A 19497-nucleotide genomic window follows, 5' to 3' on the forward strand; every position below is an offset into this window, starting at 1 on the left:
AGCGGTAAGCCCACTGACAGAAATTTCAAGATGCTCTCTCATTGTGCTACCAAGTAGTTTAACGAGTAATATCATTGTCGATCATACACGTACCTAGTGTATTGGCTGAACCCAATGGCACACTCTCTAAAACTATGGATCTTACATGCGATCCGACCTAGGAAATCGACCTACGTTACTATATGAACGAGACCTATATGCTTTCCGAGATCCTATTGCTTCGGAATTGGTTCAATTCATGCATGGGAATATCTCGAGAGGAGCTAAGGCAAATGTAGGAATGACATTGTTAATCATAGCTCTTGAATAATTCTAAAAGCAAAGAGCAGGCAGAGAGGAATAGAAGCGAAATACAACAAGAACGACTGGGAAGTGACCAGTGTGCGGTATGTGTCTTCTGCGTGCGCCAGAGGAAATAGAGGTATATCAGGAAGGGAAAGGCATGAGAAGTCACAATGGGAATCACAAAACAGGAGAAAATCAATGGGGGATATCAAAGGGGTGTGCAGAGGAATACAGAGTCGAGCAAAATAGAGAACATCGGATCAAGGCCCATGGCTGTGGTCATGGCCGTGGGCGTGAGTCGCGTGACCGTGTCCATGAACATGGCCGTGGCCATGACCATGAGCCCTGCGGTCAATATAATACGGCTCTCCATCATCGCCATCACTGCTAGAGGCATTGTACACGGAGAAACCATCTTCGTAGCTGCCGCGGCGTATCTGCATCTGCATCTTTGAAGCGCCCTCCTCGGACTCCACAGACTGTGTTCGATCCATGGAGTTGCAGCTACTGTGCCCATCGGGTCGTTTCGTCGTTGAGATCCGCCGATCCTTGCCCCGGCCTTTGATGCCCTTGTTGCTATTCTTGTATAATCCCGCGAAGTATAGCCACAGCTCGCGATCTGCTGCGTTCATATTCATCAGTCCGCTTTCGCCGATCTGCGAGAAGCGGACTGTCAGGTCGTGTAGTGTTGCCGCGTGAAATTTATTTTGGTGGGACTGTCATGGAAGGAGAGAGGTCAGCTTCTGATTTGATCTTGTTTATGCAGGTGAATGTAAATAGGCGGAGAGGGTGCTTTTCTTACCTTCAAGTTGCCCAGTTGAGTGAACTGCTTGCCACATTCATCTAGGCGGCAATCAAAGCGCTTAGATTGGTCATGGGTGAGCTTGTGAGCGCGGACGTTGCCTCGCTGGGCAAATCGCTTGTGGCAGATATCACACTGGAAGGGCTTCTCGCCCGTGTGACGTCGCTGATGGGTCTAGGTTGGAGAACGCATGTTAGTTTCCTGCCTTGTGAGTCGCCATCCAATGACGCGGCTTTTAGAGCAATGGTAGTGGTGCTTACCTTGAGGTTGCCTTGCTGCGAGAAGCGTTGCCCGCACGAGGGCTCCTTGCAGATCTGCCGAATCAATGATTAGTGTCGCTGATCACACCACCTGATTTGGCTGCGCAGCTACCCCTCTGGGTTTCACTTACAAATGGCTTGTCGCCTGTGTGTGCCCTAATGTGGATATCCAGGTGTGTTTTCTGAGCAAAGCTCTTGCCACAGTCGGGGAGACTGCAGTTGTACTTGCGCTTCTTGCCCGAGCGCGAGAGTTGACCTTCATTCGAGGAATAGTAACGCGGGGGCGGGGGCGATGCAGCTGCATAGGATGAGACTGGGTACGTCTGCGGTGCCGGTGGCGCCAGATGCTGAAGTGGTGGTAGCGACTGCTGCTGGGTTGATGCAGCGTGCTTGGCCTGAATTGTCTTCATCAGGACATCCACGTTGGTGGAAAAGGCAATGTCAGCAGGATTTTGCTTCGTCTCGCTTGCAGCCCCGTCTGGGGGTCTGCGGTCAGTCGACATCTGTACCCGCGGACCATAGTCAGGAGTAGCCTTTGCTGTTTGGCCGATGGCATTCTTTGCCGGGCGAATCTCTGGAAGAGGCTGCAACGGCTGTTCCGTTGTGAAGCGCTGTGGTTGCGGCTGTATCGGATGCTGACTGGGCACAAAGTACTGCTGATAGGGATTTGAGTGCACATGTGTGTGACCCACAGAGTGACCGAAGTTGTAAGGTAAGCTACTTGGGGCCTGGTAAGACAGCGAGTATGGCGCCCCCGTTTGATGCGAATAGAAGGGGAAGTTTTGACTCAGGGTTGAGTCCATCGGGCGCCTGTGTGTAAACCCACCCATGGCATGGCCTGGGAAGTCGTAAGACGCAGGCTCCGCAGTCTCCATCTTGCACAGTTGGCGGTCTTCTCTCTCTCGGTTTCTGTCGAAAAAAGCAAGGATGTCTTCTCCCTCCGGATCTCCCACGAGACACCAATGTATCTCAATGTATATCTGTGCTCGGAACGTCCTGGCTTCTCTCAGTGGTCTTTGACCCTTGAGTCCCGAATCCCAATACCCAGTATGATTTGGGTTCTGGCTGACAGCGAGTTGCTTTTCGAGAAGAAGCAAGATCAGGAAAATAGACAAACAGGCCGGCCAAAGCGCAATCAGTCTCTAGATCTGGATCTATATATACAGATTGACTGGAAAGAAAATAGCAAACAATATGCGGGTCATGCCATGAAGAGTGAGGATATAAGGATTGACAACTAGCGATGATCATCCGCATCGACCGTGGCGTCTCCCGATCTAGATATACCAGGACCCAATGCAATGGCGGGGGGAGGACAGGGGCTTGAGGGGAGTCAGCCGGTGAGAAGAGTCAAAATGCCCCATTTTGATTGCCTGTATGACGTTTGGAATTGACAAAACACCAATAATAATAAAAAAAGGGGGGAGGGTGAGGTGAGCAGTTCAAGGCCAGAGATACCATGCAATGTACTGTACACCAGGTGTTTGATTCGACGATTTCCGTGGGCCGGGGATCCTGGGTGATGGAGACGACCTGACTCCACCAAGAAAAATAGCGTCAAAAGGAGTATCAGATCAATTGGGACGAACTGGAGTTCCTCGAGGCGCTGAGGGCCTTGGGAGACAGAGCCCTAGAGCATACAGGTGCATTGCATATTCCATGAGCTGCCCTTGTTTTGGACGCATCAATTCCCGTACCACGAGGAAAATTGTAGTCATTAGTGGTAATGTATTTCGACACATTCGGTGTGAAAAGTGTGCCAGTCACACAGGAAATACTCGCAGCCGCGACTGGCGACGAGGGCGTTCAGCTCCAATTTTTCTCCCCTGACCCTCTCGATACATACGTTCACCGTCTACTTCTGTAAATGCTGAAGAGACTGACATCTGTCAGACTTGAGATCTCCAGAAAAGGGGAAAAAGAAAAGAAAAGTAACACGCACCCAAACCCATCGTGCTGTGCATCTTCCCTCGAGGAGACGGGCCGGGCCTTCAAATCGCAGAATTGCAAAGTGGGCCGTGATTGACCTGCAGTCGACATGTAGATTATTCAGTCGATCTCGGAGTCACCAATCTCCCAATGGCCAGCTGGGCCGTAATTACGAGTATCAGGATGCGCCATCCCGATAGTCGCCAATAGTGTCCGATCTCAGCCCATCGAATATCCCAGTTAGCCGCCCAAGACTTTGGGGAATCTATGGTGACCGGGTGATCGGGTGATCTCAGTCTCCTCTTCGGGGGAGAGACCAATCAAATGGTCATCCTTCTCTTGCAATGCGATCTGTCTTGTCTCTATTGCGAGAAACTGGGGGGAAATGGGAATTGGGCAAATTCGGCCCCCCTCAGGAAGGAGCCAGTCAGCACGGACTTTTTCTTTGATCTGGCCTCGTTCCCTCAAACAGCACCAATGACTTGTCTGATGGGGGGCAATGGACGTCGATCATCGCCCGGAGTAGCCTTAGCTGCATACTGGGACGATCCGAGAAGTGACAGCCATGGAAGAACGCTGACACGAGTGGCAACCCTGCACGTCCTGCGTCGAGATGAGGTATCGGGGGCCTCGAGAATGGTTCCTGCAGGGATGCGACTAGTCTTCATGAACTACTTCCTGAACGGGTGAAGACACCTCAACTATGCATATACACAGTACGCCTCGTCAAAGCCCCAGAGTCCAGATCGGTGAGCTGTGACAAGATGGTTAGCATAGAGTTGGAAATTGTTTCTCTTCTCCCTAAACATATTCTCCAGGTATATAGGTTTGAATTTGATGTAGTAGAAAGCCTTGATCATGCGGAGGCTCTGTAGTGATTCAGACGGACAGGGATGGAGTTGTTGGGATTGATTCTCTTGGAACTTCAGCTCGTTCCAGATTGGCGGTCCCCAGGCCTGTGTAACTTACACTTACTAATGAACTACAAATTACCTACATGGTATGGGTATGGACACATCAATTGCAATTTTGGAAGGGGGATGTTTAAATATACACCGAAGTGTACTAATAAAAGTTGAAAAAAAACGACTTCGAGACAAGATATAAAAAGATCAAAGCCCAAAAAAACGAATCCAAGCAAAAACATCATATTGCGCCAAAGGCATCGGTATCAAACCTTTCATCGTCCATTGTACTGCGAGTATCTGGTAGGAAGTCAGCTAACAATTCTGAAACACAAAGAAAAAGAAAAAAACCACTCACCTCCAGATTCGTGCACGCATGTCTCCACTGCCGGTCGCGAACAAGTTGCCAGTGGGACTGGGCGCAACCGAGATAACTATTCAAGGTGGAAAGCACGGGTTAGTAAACGAGAGCTGGAGAAAGGGTGATATGATTGGGAACTCACCAGAGTTCTTGTGGCCTTGAAGCATCATCTGGGCATTTCCAGTGATCGGATCCCAGAACTGAACACCGCGGTCCTTGGAACCGCTCATCACCCAGGCACCATCCGGTGTCAGACACACGCTGAGAACAAAGTCCTATCGGGTCAAAGTTAGCTTCCGTGCATATAGAATGAAGTCTAGTCTGGGCTGGTCCCTACCTTGTGGCCCTCGAATGTACGAATGCACTTGCCGCCCTTGACAGCAGAGTGAGGGTGCAAGCCTCGGGGGACAGTAAGCTCCCAAAGCTTGATAGTCTTATCCAAACTGCCACTGACGAGGTCACGACCATTGGGTGCGAATGCGACTGAGTACACGCTGTCCTTGTGGCCATCGGGGTTCTCTAGACGCTCCACCAGGTATCCAGTTGTAGTATCCCAGACGCGCACACTCTTATCCAATGAGCCAGCAGCCACGTAGCGGCCATCTGGAGACATGGCCACAGTGGTGACGCCATCCTCGATACTAAGGGTGTAGACAAGCTTGCCGTCGAGAATGTCCCAAAGACGAACGGTCTTATCTCCACTGCCAGAGGCGATGAATCGGCCATTGCCGGCGAAATCCAAAGAGTAAATATCCTGTTCATGTCCACTGAAGATATGCTTGATGGTGCGCTGGTTGATGTCCCAAACCTGATATCAATCGCATTCAGTCAGTCATATATTCGCGCATACTGCTGGTTCCTTGAGGACTCACTCGAATCTGCTTATCCTCAGCGCCAGTCGCGAGGTACTTGCCGTCGGGACTGAAGCAGACACTGCGGATGTAGAGGTCGCCGTCCTTGTCAACGTTCTCATCCTGAAGGGTGGCCACATTCTGACCGGTGGTCACATCGAAAATTTGAGCGGAGCGGTTGCAACCGGTAGCCAGGTACTTGCCATCGCGGCTGAAACGCACACAGCAAACCACGCTGTCGTGATTCAGGTGATGCACCAGCTCCACATCCAGGACACGCTGAACTTCGGGGTTGAACACAGCGTACCAATCAGAGCCCTCACGCTTTTGGGAAGGGGGCAAATCATCTGGGTTCCAATTTGCCAGCATGTTGCCCGGGCGCTCGGCTGTACGACCGCCGATAGGCGGATTCGGAGGGGTAGGGCGAGGGATCTGAGGAGATGCGCGAGGATCCGGGTAGGCAATGTGAGTTTGCTGGGGGGTGGCCGGTCCCGGGGGAGCACGGCCTCGGCCTTTGCCCGGCCCTGGGGATGCGGTAGGAGGCGGCGGCCCGTAACCTATAGAAATCAAAGTTCCAACGCATCAGCGACTGGGATTTGGAGGTCATAAATACAACGACATACCGTTCACAGCAGCGCCAGCCTGATATCCTCCAAAAGAGCTCTGCTGTGGTTGCGGCGCGCCGGGCTGGGCGACCGAGGCAGACTGTTGAAGGGCATGCTGGGGAGGCTGCTGATCCTGGGGAGGGGGAGGGGCAAGACCGGGGCCACTACCTGGTGCGTTGGTCATGATACCACCAAACAGATTGCTGGGACCGTGGCCCAATGCAGGTGGGGGAGCCTGGGAAGGAGCCGTGTGAGCCGCAGGGGGTCCACCGATGTGGGAGGGAATAGTTTGCACGCCGCGCGACTCGAGTTCGTGTCGCAGCATTCGGATTTCGTTTTCGTAACTTAATACCCGAAGAAATGCGAGGTCAGCTATGGGGGTTGGAGCTTCCCAAGGAGGTGAGGACGAACTCTTGCTTGATCTTGATCTGAGCCTGCTCCAATTGATAGACTTTCTGACGAATCATCTCCATCTCTTGGAGCTGACCAGTCACTGCATGATCTGTCAGTTAGATAACATTTCAGCGAATGTCGGGACCTCTATAGCTAGTATCGTCGGGAGAGATGGACGCTGACAGCCGTTTGTATGGACCGATGGGGCAGGGGGAGGACCACGGCGCAACGATCCCAGGCATGAATCGAGGAAGTCGGAAAGGGTAAAAAGTAGAAGGAACAGGGTACATACACTGATGCTCAAATTCACCGGTGTTTCGCGACTGGCTCTCAAACTCCTGGCGCAGTTGATCCAGCAACTCCGTTAGGCGGGAGTTGGGGGCGGGCACCATGCCGCGATGAGCGTTATACATGGCTATATGTTACTCGTGATCGTTCACGGTTCAGGGACAGAAAAAAGGAGGAGGTCCAGATGGCAGCTCTGGATGGAGATCTGCGACTGGGGTTTCGCAACCAAGTTTCAACCTGGACTTAATGATCTCGATCACAGGCTTCAATGCTTGGTGGATAGCACCACGCAGCTAGCCACAGCGATTAGTGGGCGATACAAGATAAGCTAGAAGATGAGTATGGGAGGTGTAGCGGTAAGAGGGGAAGAGGCTGGCAGATGACACTTTGAAGCGGGAAGGTTTGAGTTTGGGGGGAAGGCGGCAGCGGTTGACGCGAGAAGCGAGGTCATAGGCGAGAAGCGCCCGCTACCGTAGACTATGGAAGTCTAAACGTCTCCGTACTCCGTACCAGAAAAAAAGAGTTCCACTTTATGAAAGGAACGATCAGACCATGAAAAAGGATTACATGTATGCAGTACCATGAACAATGAGACGAGTATGTACCGGTTGCAGACATTAGTGAGAGAGCAAGCCCTCAGTAATTTTCATAGTCAGCTTTTTTTTTAAACTACACAGTATAACTACACGTGTTCTTTACTGGTACATGGTCGAGATTGAGGTTCTAAGGTTCCCAAAGGTCCTAATCGACGGGCTTTCCCTTTCCACTTAATTCCGTGAAGATACCCAAATTTCCACGGAATACTTGGATCTACGCCAGTGCGGGCAGTGGAGGTACCTGTGAGCACGGGTAGCCAAAGTGGAACTGGTCAATGCAGTACCACAATTTTACTGTACAGGCCTACAGGGTAACTTGTGGAATGTTGGAACCCACTTGATGTGATGCCATATTTATTAGGCTACAGTGTGGCAAAGCTAGTAATCAGCCATCCAGGCATCAAGGCATGAACTGTGGCAACCAGGGGTCAAGATTCCTGCATCTCGCCCTTTTAGTAATTTATTTTTCTTTTTTTAATACGACGATGGAGGATTAAGGTCAAGATAAATAAGCAAATTAAGCATCAAGAGACGACTGTATCTATATAGATAAATAAATGAGAACTCCTGCTTCAAATCATATACCTAGTCTACCTAGATTCCCTTCAATACGTACATCAGACCATTTTCTACCCCTGGATCAATTGGCTTATTAAGAAAAAAAAAAGGTGGCATCGCAACGGCTGTGGTGGTTCCGCGCTGGTGTGACTGTTTTTATTCGCCGCAATCTCCTTTTTCCTTTGCTCCTACACAGTACAACTCTCACCTCCCCTTTCTCCCTAACTATAGGTTATTCTGTGAACCTCATTGATCATGGATATCGTTCTCGAACTATGGGACACCTTTATTGGTGATCGCCTTTATTCGACCCTTCTCCCCGCGTCACTATCCTCCTCCGTCTCATTGCCGTCCTTCGTCAATGCGGCTGCCAACACTTCAATGGCCCTGTTTGGGCCTGCGGAACCATTTGTCTATGAACAGGCCACACAGATGATCTACCTGGAGCCCTCGAAATATGCATACCTGAGTGCCTGGCCCAGAAACAACATCTACCGTCAATTCACGAGCTTTTTCCTGATCACCTGGTAATGCGCCAATCCCTCCGAGATTTTTACGGCAATTTACTGCAATATGAGAACTAACTTCCAGTCAGGCTGTTTGGTTTGCTGGTCTACTTTTTGGTCGCAACGCTCTCGTACATCTTCATCTGGGATAAAACAACCTACAAACACCCCAAGTTCCTCAAGAACCAGATTGGCCTTGAAATCCGACAGGCCATGTCCGCAATGCCTCCGATGTCTCTGTTGACAGCTCCTTTCTTCGTTCTCGAGGTTCGTGGCTTCGCCAAACTCTACGATACCACCGCCGAGGAGCCCTTTCCGTACTACAGCTTGCTCCAAATTCCCTTCTTCATCTGCTTTACCGATTTCTTCATCTACTGGATCCATCGTGGCCTGCACCACCCCAGCGTCTATAAGACTCTACACAAGCCTCACCACAAGTGGATCATGCCTAGCCCTTACGCCTCGCATGCTTTCCACCCCCTCGACGGCTGGTCCCAGAGTGTCCCGTACCACGTCTTCCCCTTCCTTTTTCCTCTTCAGAAGGTCGCCTACGTGTTCCTGTTCGGCTTCATCAACCTCTGGACCGTCTTCATTCATGACGGCGAGTACGTCGCCAATAGTCCTGTCGTGAATGGCGCTGCTTGCCACACCATGCACCACCTGTACTTCAACTACAACTACGGACAGTTCACCACTTTGTGGGATCGTCTGGGTGGCAGCTACCGCAAGCCCAATGAGGAACTGTTCCGTCGGGAGACCAAGATGGGCGACCAAGAGTGGAAACGACAGGCCAAGGAGATGGAGTCCATCCTTAAGGACGTCGAGGGCGAAGACGACCGCAGTTACTCTTCCGACAAGAAGAAGAATCTTTGAAACGACCGCTGCATTATCACGTTCACGACTTCGCGCAATGCTTACTGGTTCAAGGCTGTAATTGAGCCAATTAACCCCCGTTGCTCTCTCGGCCGGGGGTTCTGGGTTTGGAGTTCTTCGCATTGCTTTTGTTCCCCGAGCCATTCTTCTCTTTCTAATTCAAGTACATTAATTCGCCCTGGGCTCTTCTTACCTGTTCTAATATTTTGAGATTGACTGCCCCGTGGCGCCTGGCAGTCGTCCCCATTCTGTACATAATGCTATTACCCTGTCATAGACGGTCAGACTGCATTTGCCAGGCTTTTTCGACGCCGTTCTCTCTATGATTCTTCTATTTATCTTTCGATATATTGACAAATCCATGTGGCTATGTGAAAAGGGCCAGAAATGCATGCTTCTGTTAACAATGCCTTCGTATCCATGAATAAGCACTACCACTTACAAGGCCCTCGCCATGCAAAAGACGAAAAGCAAAGGTCACCCCTCAGGGTAATCGATGTATGATGACACCACGCGATCCATCAGTCGCATGAAACCCATTCATAGCCAGATCCCTTTCTTGACTTGGCCAGACCTCTGCTCTGAACTGAACTGATTGTCCAGAGACGAGTCGCCTATGGAGAGCAACGACTCGATTGGCTTGGAGAATGTCCCCACATTCCAGCACCGTAATCTTGGCCTTGAACTTCAAGGCCACAGCGAGGATCCGGTGATAGAATACATCCTCGGGCCTGCAATCTTCCTCCCGAGAACCCGATGGCGGAGGAACAAGTGCCAGTTTGGGCTCGAAGCGCCGCACACTGCGCGAAGTGGTGCCGTTGCGAAACTCCGTTTGGGATATGTAGGGCGGGTTGGAAATCAAAAGATCACACACGGTATCTTGGTCTGGCGAGGTGGTGCTCAGCTTTGCTTGCAGTAAAGAGTCAACGGATGGGATCGACTTGTCGCTCCCATGCCCGAGGACATCGGCGCGGTGAAGGCCTATATCTGTGGTTGCGCTGGGCGCCAAGTGACCCAGTTGTAGATTATGTATGAGGTTCCTCTGAGCTAGGGCTAAGGCTATGGGGCTGATGTCAATCGCTGTGATTTCCAATTGGTGGAAATGGGGAGCAAGTAAAGCGTGCAGAAGAAGTGATATGCAGCCTGTGCCAGTGCAAAGGTCAATGACGCGCACGGGTCTCGCCTGATCAGAAGACTTGAACTTCTCTGCACGATCAAGAGCCATTTGACGCACTAATCTTGCTGCTTCATATGTATATGATTCAGTCTCTGGTCTGGGACGAGTTGTCAGTGGGGGATCTTGTTAAGAGACCCAAGGGGGCAGACCTAGGTATCAAAACGCCTCTTCGGCAGAGAATTTCCAAATCGCCGAATGGTTGATCTCCAAGGATATATTGAAGGGGATAGCCTTTCGAACGCAAACGGCACATAGATACCAGTCGACTCTTCCACTCTATCCTTGATGTTGAGAGTGGGCTATCGCGGACAGCCCGCTCGCGTAGCCAACGAAGCTCGTTGCGGGCAGATTCGATTGTACGACATTCTTTAAGAAGTATAGGGAGCAGAGTATCTTCTCGTTGAGCTTGTCGGATCACAGAAAACGGGATTCGAGGCATTATGTGGAAATTGGAGGGAGTCAACATGGCAAGGAGTCGCAACCCAATTTCGCCAAGAGATCCATCCGGCAATGACCAAGCCGATGTATGAACGCTCTACACATTGACTGCCATACATCTCGATATAGAATTGTATAGAATGAAATGTTCAATTACTTAAATATGTGCAAAAATGTCCAACAGGATAGAGGAAACTCCCGGCATAGCCTTCCCAGACTCCAAATACACCACAGCATGCAGGATCTGATGTATAAACATAAGAATGAAAAGGTATGCAACCATCTGCAGATATACTTATAGAGCAAGAAGGGCTCCCGCTCCAAAACTGAGGGCCAGGTGCTTTGACATAGCGGTTGCCCTGGGCATGGCCATGTTCCCAGTGCTGGAGGCAGGGCCAAAGATGCCAGATCCTCCATGCGGTCCTCCAATACGAGCAGCAGCCCCACCAATCGGTGCAGTAGTCACCGGGTTTGAGACTGCAGTGGCGCCGGGGACAGAATCGGTCCCTGTCCCGATCTCTAAGATATCGTTCTCGGTGGAATTGAAATTGGTGTTGGCGAGAGATATCTCGTTGTTGTCAAGATCGTACACCACGTAGGCACTGCGAAGGAATGTATCGCCCAGGACAGCCGTGCTGCTTCCTGCTGGGGCAATTCCAAAAATGCAGGCTCGCTTGCCCTTGCTGAAGAACAGGCCGCCTACGTCAATGGTCAACTCTCTGATGTCCACATTAATTTTCGCGGATGAAAATGTGAAGCTGATAGCGATGCCCTTTCCTGCCAGGCTACATTCAATATAGCCAGTTCCAGTTTCTGGATCAAACACAACCCCGAGTTCATCATAGATTTCCTGGACAAGAGTGTTCGGGAGGTAGGTGAGAGAACTTCCCGAATCCAGCAATACACCCGCCGGGATCGAACTCGGGGAAAGGGTTTTTGTTTGTGAGGAAGTGGTTATGGCGACTTCTGTGAGGGCGATGATAAACTCCGAAAAGATTCCGCCAACCTTCTGGATGGGGATTGTCTGCAGGGTGCCATGAAATTTCTTGGTGTTGACTCCACCGAATAGAATGGAGCCCGTGTTTGCATCCAAATCGTTCAGCCAGAGACTATAGGCATTGGACTTAATAATGCCTTTTTCAACCATTGCCTTGGGCAGATTGGCATACGGCGAGCCACCATTCCTGCCAGCTTGAACCTCATTCACAGCATACCCTATGCCCAACACACCCTCTAACACACAGCCACGTCTATTAGCTCTGCAGCAATGGTCCGATTTAGCACAGATCCCTCACCTGCGGATGTAGACGAGAATCCGACACCAAATTGGAAGTCTTGGAGGGTTGTGCCTCCTATAGTCAGAGTGTCGGTAACATAGTCTCCGACGGCGTTGGACCCATCAGCGTAGGTGATATTGAAGTCAGAATTCACAAAAGATAATGAAGAGGAGAGACTCGGGTCGAAAGTGCCGGACACACTACAGGGATCTTGGGTAGATTCACAGATAGAGGAGTTCGGCGTGTTGCACCATAAATCACTACTTCCAGTGTCAAGCACCAGACGCACGCTCTGTTTTGGGGTACCCAAGGTGACATTGCAGAGGTAGAGAGTTTCCTAGGCAGAGTAATTCTTAAGATCAATCTCGGAGTTTCTAACGACTCGTATGTATATAGTGTAGAGACATCATCATACGTACTTCATTGTCCAATGCCTGATTGACCGTCGAAGTGCGTTTCCTCCTCACTCTATCTCTCGCGACAGGATCGAGGATATCTCTGCGTTGAATGTCCATTACCACCACTGCGGGAGCCTCTCTTCGATGAAGTGTCAACCCCCAGCCAGGCAACACCAGGCCGGTGGCTAATAGGATCAATGCATTTCTCATGATAGCTTCAATCGTCCTCCCGGAGTTCAGATCCGGGAAGTGAGAGGAATATCGTCTTGACAGCTACGTGTCCCGGGTAATTCAACCGAAACTCGAACTGGTGAGTTAGCAAACTAAAGGCTGAAGCTAGTCAATGCGATGGTTGAATTGAAGCAAAAGAGCAAATCGGGGGCAGAGAAGAGGATAAATATATAAATAGTAAGGAGGATTACTGAAGCTCTGTCTCCATCAATGTACAAATGCAGTAAATGCGGCCTAAGGTCAACGGGTAATCTCTTAAGTGCTGTCGTCACCAAGCATACGCAATACAATGGAGGTACGTATCGAACTCCGTAGTCTCCGGGTACTACCTGTCTTCTATTAATTATTGTGTAGGAAGCATAGCACAAGCTATCTGTTGAGAGCCTGAGAAATGATAATCATAACTTCAGTTCATAGTCTCCTTTTATACATAGATGAGGTTCAATATTCACGATCGATGGCACTCCACTGTGGCTTTCTTTGGGTTTACATTACTTCCGTACGTCACCTGCATTTCGTAATTACATATGTACTGTGGATGTATTTGAATTAAAATTACAGAATATATTACGCAAAAGTCTGTAGGCAACCACATTTCTTTTTATAACTGCCGTAGTTAGAGAACTGCGCCACCTAACTACTCCGTATTGCGTATTTTCTTACCCTTCACTATGTATACATCGTAGCTTTAGTGACATCTGTACAGTTGGCTCCTTATAGACCCATTGCATCCCGAATTTGCTGCATAGTCACCCGAGCGTTGGCGCGGGCTGCCTCGGCTCCCTCTTCAGCCACCGAATCCAAATACCCTGTCTGATCCTGCATTATCTCGATATACCGATCTCGCGTTGGTTCCAAATGATGGGCGATTCGGTCTGCAACGTGCTCCTTGAGTGATCGGAGACTTGCGCTGTGGAATTCAGATGCAATCGTCTCGCATGAAACACCTTCCAGATGGCTGAGAATCTCAATCAGATTTGACACACCCGGTCGACGAGTCGGGTCGTAGGTGATGCTCGGTTCTGAGTCCGTCAGGGCCACCTTAACTTTCTGACGAATCTCAGTCGGCGAATCCGTGAGGATGATCCTGGATTTCGCATCGGCATGCGACTTGGACATCTTTGAGCGGGGCTCCTTCAAAGACATCACTCGTTTGGCAGGGGCTGGTCAATTGAGAGTTAGAGTCGGTCCCGTCTGGCATGGGCGGAGAAACGTCTTACATATCAGTGCCTCTGGAATGGGGAAGATGGGCCCGTAGAGGTGATTGAAACTGTTTGCCGTGTATCTGGAGAACTCCAGATGCTGTCTCTGGTCTTCGCCAACTGGGACATGAGTAGCTCTGATGATCATCAGTAAGGAACTGTCCCCGGTACGCTGGGTTAGCAACAAACCTATGCACAAGGATATCGGCAGCTTGAAGTACTGGATAAGAGAAAAGACCCAGTCGCAGCTGTGCTCGTGCTGCCGAATCATCAAGTGTGGCATCGTCCGGCAGCTGGAGTTTACTCTGGGGAATGTCAGCTAATTTCCAGCATATGTACAACTGTAGGGGTGCTCACCTTCCACTGGGTCATGCGCGACAGATAACCCATAGAAGCCACCGTACTGAGAATCCACATCAGCTCAGTGTGAGCTGCGACCTGATATTTGTTTTTATGTCAATATTCAGTTCTCAGCGGATTTGCTCGCAGTCGGGTACATAATGAAACATACACTGGACTGGTAAAATATGGTAGAGCGCTTGGGATCCAGACCCACAGCAAGCAAAGTTGCAAATGCTTCCCTTCTCCATCTCCTCAACTGCCCTGGATCTTGTGGCACTGTTAAGGCGTGAAGATCGACAATGGAGAAAAACAGCTTGGTTCCTTCGGTTGCATCTTGTTGAAGCTTCACCCATTGATGCAGAGCTCCCAGATAGTTACCCAGATGTGGCACGCCGGTTGGCTGTATTCCTGAGAATATGACAGGATCTTGTGCTGGTCCTTCGGTGTTCGAGCTATTCCATCGACGGCAGCTCTTTGGAAGGAAGAGCCGGCTTGAACGGTTATGCAGGAGTCTCCCACCCAATGACCTCAGTGAGGTCAATTCATACCTAATTCGGTTGACAGACATCTCTCGCCCTCGATCGGCGTGATAACGAATAGATGTCAAGTGCAATCACGTCGTCCGTATAGTGTGCGATAAACCCGAGGAATCTTGAACGCGATGTCTATCACGTGACCTATCTTGCGTTGCCGATGCCACCGGCCCGATGGTTTTTTACACAGTACGGAGTAACAATGTGGCTTTCTCTACCCAAGTCCTAACTTGCAGGGGCTACTGTCCTAGCATACCTAGGCATCTACCTGGAACCCGGCTAAGATGAAGAACCTCTATGAACATTTCGACACCCATCCTTTTGAACTTAAATGAGGATAATAAAACAGTAGAATACATATGACCTAGATCAAGGCCTTTGGACACAAAATACATAGCACAGCAATGACACCAAGCCCAGATATTCACGGGTATACAAGTTCAGCAGTAGTCCACCATTCCATCTATAGACTCTTGCGCTCTGTGAATCGCTCATTGTTCAAAGTATCGAATATTGTGCCAGGGGCTGTGTTGTCTTTCCGCTGACCGAATTGAGCAAGCTCTGGACGAAGGGATTCTTCCACTTCGGCAACAGATGCGTCCATGGCCTTGCCAGCATCTGTTATACAATCGATGGTCAGTGACTCGATCATTGAAGACGCCATCCGGATGGAGATCGTAACCATACCTAGACTATCATGCTCCCAGACATTTGCCTTCATACCAACTCCATAGAACGCGTGCTTCCGGAGGAACGCAAGCCAAGCCTGCACCGCTTGTGGGTTTCCATCTTTGATCTGAATTAGCCGGCGAAGTGTGATTCGTTCGAAATTTTCCTGGCTCTTCTTGTGCACGAAATTACTCCGGGGTACAGTCCAGCGTTCGACAATGCGAGGGAGAGGCACGGGTCCGGACACAGGGAGGTTGAGATAATAAGCGGCACGGATGGCGAAGTCCGCGAAGAACTCCACATTACGGACGCTGTAAGATCGCAACTGAAGATCACAAACGGGAAGGCCATATTCCGCCTTCCTCCGCAAGGGCCGTAGGTATATGGCTTGCACACTTCGCGGCAATCGGTTCTTGTCGCCGAATGCTCCTAACCGTTCGGACCTAGCCAAATCGTAAGCAGTGGTCTAGGGACCGTTTTGTGGTATTGATCCAATTGCCTCGTATACGCACCATTCTTTCACGGCAAGGTCGGATGGTTGTTCCGCTTCCGTCGACCTGAATTCTCTCAATCAGCCATGGATCAGAATCACACTCAACTTCGAGGGCATCTTACCCCACGGGAACGGTCGACGCAGGGGTGGTGGCAGCTGGGGTCGGGGTCACAGAGGCAGCTTCTGTGGAAACGATTGGTGTAGGTTCCGGTGTTGGATCTTGAATGGGTGTCTTCTCTTGCTCCGGCGGAGTTGGCTGGGATGGGGTTGATAGAGAGCGGAATGGCACAGGCACCTGAATGGAACATTTAGCATGAGAATTCGCGAGTTCTCAAGATAACATACCCCAAGGCGCTTGCTCGCTCCAATCAAGGAGCGTGTGTATGAAAACATGGTTAATTGTGAGTTAGGGAAAGATCCGTTGTTGTTGGATGGGTTTTTTCGGGGTGTGCCCAGGGCGGTGAGGGAAGATCAATATATCTCGGAAATGAACAGTACAATTGGGGTCATGTAATACCCTAGCTTGTGCCCTATAGTTAGTTAGAACTTAGGATTCAAGTCAGATTTTGATTAATTTCGTTATCCGAGGAGTATCACGTGTAAGATTGACCCAGTCATAACACCTTCATGTCTAGATACATGTAGAAGTTAGAACCCCGTGGTGTTACTCATGAACTGTTTCTATATATATCTCCTCGTCTATCGATGTTATACTTACTTTCAAGCGTGGACTATCCTAACCAAATGCCAGACAACAAGTATCTAGAGTATACCTACATATCATCAGATATCTGATTCTGTCATTACTGTGTTAAACTGTTAATCGGGTCTTTCGAGCCCCGCCAAACTAGCCAATGGCATGTGACTCCGCACTTACAAAAGGTCGCCTTTTATTCCTTTCTACTGCTCTCCACTTGCTTTCAATCCTTTCCAATTGAATATAGAGAATCAGTACCCAAATTGATATATCAAAGCAAAGATGACAAAGACAGAGCTGACGGCGTTTCAGCGAGCCAACGAAGCCGTTTCTTATCTCAGAGCTAGCTTGCCAGAAAGCCTGCAAAAACCCCAGGTCGCAATCGTATGTGGCTCAGGACTAGGAGGGCTTGCAGATACGATTCAATCCGACTCACGAATTGAATTCGACTATGCATCTATCCCCCATTTTCCTCGTTCAACGGGTTGGTCGTCTTCTTCAGATCAGCGGAAGAGGTGCTAACATTCATTCCATAGTCGCTGGGCATGCTGGAAAGCTGGTCTTTGGCTTCCTCGGCCAGAATATCCCTGCAGTATTGATGGTTGGCCGTGCTCAGTGAGCCTAGCCCTTGTTCGGCTTCCTAATATCGCAGCTGACCCTGGCTTAGTTACTACGAGGGACACTCAATCGACCAAGTGGCATTCCCAATCCGAGTCTTCAAACAGTTGGCTGTGAACACGGTTGTCTGTACGTACTACGCTACTACGCTACTATCACTGGAACGGCAAGTATTAATGATGGCTTTAGTGACCAATGCGGCCGGAGGATTGAATTCTGAATACGCTGTAGGGGATCTCGTCCTATTGAACGACGCAAGTAGAACCCCAGCGGAACTATCGAGTGCGATTGCTAACACTGACCCGCAGCACCTCTTCTTGGCCGGGCTAGCAGGAACTCATCCATTGCGGGGGGCCAATGAAGAAGAGTTTGGAGTGCGATTCCCGCCCCTGTCTGATGCATACGACCTTGAGCTCCGTCGCCACGTGCATCAAGCATGGAAGACTGTCATGTCACCGGAAAGCGACAGAAAGTTGCACGAAGGTGTATATGCATTTGTCGCAGGTCCTACGTGAGTAGGCGGAATCCTCTCTTCGAAATGCAGTGCTAACGATACCAAGATACGAGACAAGAGCTGAAAGCCGAATGCTTCGAATGCTCGGTGCCGATGTGGTTGGCATGTCCACAGTGCCGGAGATAGTCACTGCCAGACATTGTGGGCTCCGAGTGCTTGCCTTCAGTTTGGTCACCAACCAGGCCGTGTTGTCCCCTGTCCCACGGGGCGACGAGGACTTGCTCCAAAACAAAGCCGCAGGTGAATTGAGCGCCATCCTGGAGGAGGGCAAGGCGACACACGAAGAGGTTCTCGAAGCTGGCCGCGCGGCAGCCATTGACATGCAGGTAAGATCCGTGCTCCAATTCCCGGAGAACCAAACGCTGACATCAACACCAGAAATTGGTTATCCAAACCCTCGTGAATGTCTTCGATCGCGCCTAAGACTGTGCTTAGTACGCATGAGTGTGTGTGATGATCTTGGCTGGTGAAGATCTGGGCGAGGCTCATTGGGATCCTAGCAGGGGCGATCGGGTTGACATCGTCCCGAAGTTGGACATGACCTGCATGGGGTCGCCGCCACTCCTGGCATACTTTTAACGAGAATAACTGCCAATTCTTCACTTGTTCTTCCGGCTTCTCTTTGCCTGCAGGTCCTTGTAGAAAGACTTCTTTCCACTTGACTTCTTGGCTTGTATGTCCCTGTACTTGGACTGGAAACGCTTGGTGTCACGCTCAAGAGCCAACGTTTCTTCAACGAAGTTCTTCTTGCGATCCTTCTTAGTGATGCGGTTGCTGAAGAACTCGGTGGGACCCTGAATGATGGTTCCGACCTGGGAGTATTCGGGAGGTTTGGCCTTCCCATTCTCTTTCTTGTAGTGACGCTTAGGATCCAGTACGGAGCGCATCCGGATGAGCTGTAGATCTCTTTTAAGTTCTGGCGTCATGACTGTCTTCGGCAGGTTGAACCACTCAGGTCCAGCGGTAGGCTTTTCCTATCAAAGGTGATAATTGTCAGCAATTAGCTACACATCGCATGTCGAGAAGATGTAGTGATAGAGATAAATGCTCAGAGTAACTATGAATAAAAGAACTCTCATTGGTGCAGCACAGCCCAAAACGGACTGGTGACGCTGCATCAAGCGCTTCGCGTTGGGAATATTTTCCTCATAGCATTGTGGAAAAGGGGCAAGAAATAGAAGACGATAAATAAGAACTTACTGTATCCTCTTTCTTATTACCAACCGACCGAAGAGAGTTGGACAACTCCTTCTGTTTTTGGTCAGTGATCTTCGCAGCATCGACAATAGCAACACCATCTTCCTGATGGACGTAAGGTTCCAGCGAAGACCCAGGAGTCAATTTTGGAATCCTGGTAGTGGTTAGCTTGACCTCCTATGAATAATTCTGAATTCTCATACCTAAGTGATGCATCTTCAGTTGTGGTGCTCAGCGCGTTAGAATCTCGCAGTCGAGTCTCTGCTTCAAGGAGGAGCTGCTGGATCTGATCATCAGTCAGATCCTCCTGAGCATCCACACATGTTGAGTCAGCCATCCCTGCTGAATAGGGAAAATAGCAAAAGCTCAAGAGATTTTGGGTGGGTGGAGAGAATTTATATTTTTCGAGCTTCTCTTGTTGCTTCCCGGAGCCGGACAAACATTTATGAGAAATTTCTGCCGAATGAGACGGTGTCATGTGACCACGCTACTTGACCTG

The 19497-nt window shown here is 50.0% G+C and overlaps 8 protein-coding genes across 8 annotated transcripts; 2 read left to right on the forward strand and 6 right to left on the reverse strand.

Moving 5' to 3' along the window:
• Nucleotides 1–545: 545 nt before the first annotated feature.
• N7515_003938 (C2H2-type zinc finger protein) lies at nt 546–2222 on the reverse strand (the record flags this gene model as incomplete). The annotated part of the gene is made up of 4 exons (XM_056664682.1): nt 546–1001; nt 1088–1261; nt 1348–1401; nt 1479–2222. 4 exons carry the CDS (start codon nt 2220–2222, stop codon nt 546–548), a joined length of 1428 nt encoding a protein of 475 aa, XP_056523739.1.
• Nucleotides 2223–4456: 2234 nt separating this feature from the next.
• rcoA (uncharacterized protein) lies at nt 4457–6804 on the reverse strand (the record flags this gene model as incomplete). Its single annotated transcript, XM_056664683.1, has 8 exons — nt 4457–4481; nt 4540–4615; nt 4685–4817; nt 4880–5350; nt 5415–5950; nt 6017–6342; nt 6410–6491; nt 6684–6804. 8 exons carry the CDS (start codon nt 6802–6804, stop codon nt 4457–4459), a joined length of 1770 nt encoding a protein of 589 aa, XP_056523740.1.
• A 1284-nt stretch (nt 6805–8088) lies between these two features.
• Nucleotides 8089–9212, forward strand: N7515_003940 (sterol desaturase family protein; the record flags this gene model as incomplete). The annotated part of the gene is made up of 2 exons (XM_056664684.1): nt 8089–8360; nt 8429–9212. 2 exons carry the CDS (start codon nt 8089–8091, stop codon nt 9210–9212), a joined length of 1056 nt encoding a protein of 351 aa, XP_056523741.1.
• Nucleotides 9213–9696: 484 nt separating this feature from the next.
• N7515_003941 (uncharacterized protein) lies at nt 9697–10437 on the reverse strand (the record flags this gene model as incomplete). The annotated part of the gene is made up of 1 exon (XM_056664685.1): nt 9697–10437. The coding sequence occupies one exon, from the start codon at nt 10435–10437 to the stop codon at nt 9697–9699; it is 741 nt and encodes a 246-aa protein (XP_056523742.1).
• Nucleotides 10438–11122: 685 nt separating this feature from the next.
• Nucleotides 11123–14352, reverse strand: N7515_003942 (Ribosomal protein S10; the record flags this gene model as incomplete). Its single annotated transcript, XM_056664686.1, has 8 exons — nt 11123–12060; nt 12123–12441; nt 12524–12687; nt 13397–13402; nt 13456–13896; nt 13954–14072; nt 14125–14240; nt 14293–14352. The coding sequence occupies 8 exons, from the start codon at nt 14350–14352 to the stop codon at nt 11123–11125; spliced, it is 2163 nt and encodes a 720-aa protein (XP_056523743.1).
• A 921-nt stretch (nt 14353–15273) lies between these two features.
• N7515_003943 (mitochondrial 37S ribosomal protein uS10m) lies at nt 15274–16365 on the reverse strand (the record flags this gene model as incomplete). The annotated part of the gene is made up of 4 exons (XM_056664687.1): nt 15274–15922; nt 15992–16036; nt 16095–16267; nt 16318–16365. 4 exons carry the CDS (start codon nt 16363–16365, stop codon nt 15274–15276), a joined length of 915 nt encoding a protein of 304 aa, XP_056523744.1.
• Nucleotides 16366–16951: 586 nt separating this feature from the next.
• On the forward strand, nt 16952–18224 carry N7515_003944 (purine-nucleoside phosphorylase; the record flags this gene model as incomplete). The annotated part of the gene is made up of 6 exons (XM_056664688.1): nt 16952–17153; nt 17206–17284; nt 17337–17416; nt 17477–17798; nt 17848–18127; nt 18180–18224. 6 exons carry the CDS (start codon nt 16952–16954, stop codon nt 18222–18224), a joined length of 1008 nt encoding a protein of 335 aa, XP_056523745.1.
• A 176-nt stretch (nt 18225–18400) lies between these two features.
• On the reverse strand, nt 18401–19335 carry N7515_003945 (Fcf2 domain-containing protein; the record flags this gene model as incomplete). Its single annotated transcript, XM_056664689.1, has 3 exons — nt 18401–18775; nt 19002–19152; nt 19202–19335. 3 exons carry the CDS (start codon nt 19333–19335, stop codon nt 18401–18403), a joined length of 660 nt encoding a protein of 219 aa, XP_056523746.1.
• Nucleotides 19336–19497: the final 162 nt, after the last annotated feature.

Source organism: Penicillium bovifimosum (assembly GCF_028826915.1).
Source record: "Penicillium bovifimosum strain IBT 22155 chromosome Unknown utg000003l_segment0_segment0, whole genome shotgun sequence".
Lineage (NCBI taxonomy): Eukaryota > Fungi > Ascomycota > Eurotiomycetes > Eurotiales > Aspergillaceae > Penicillium > Penicillium bovifimosum.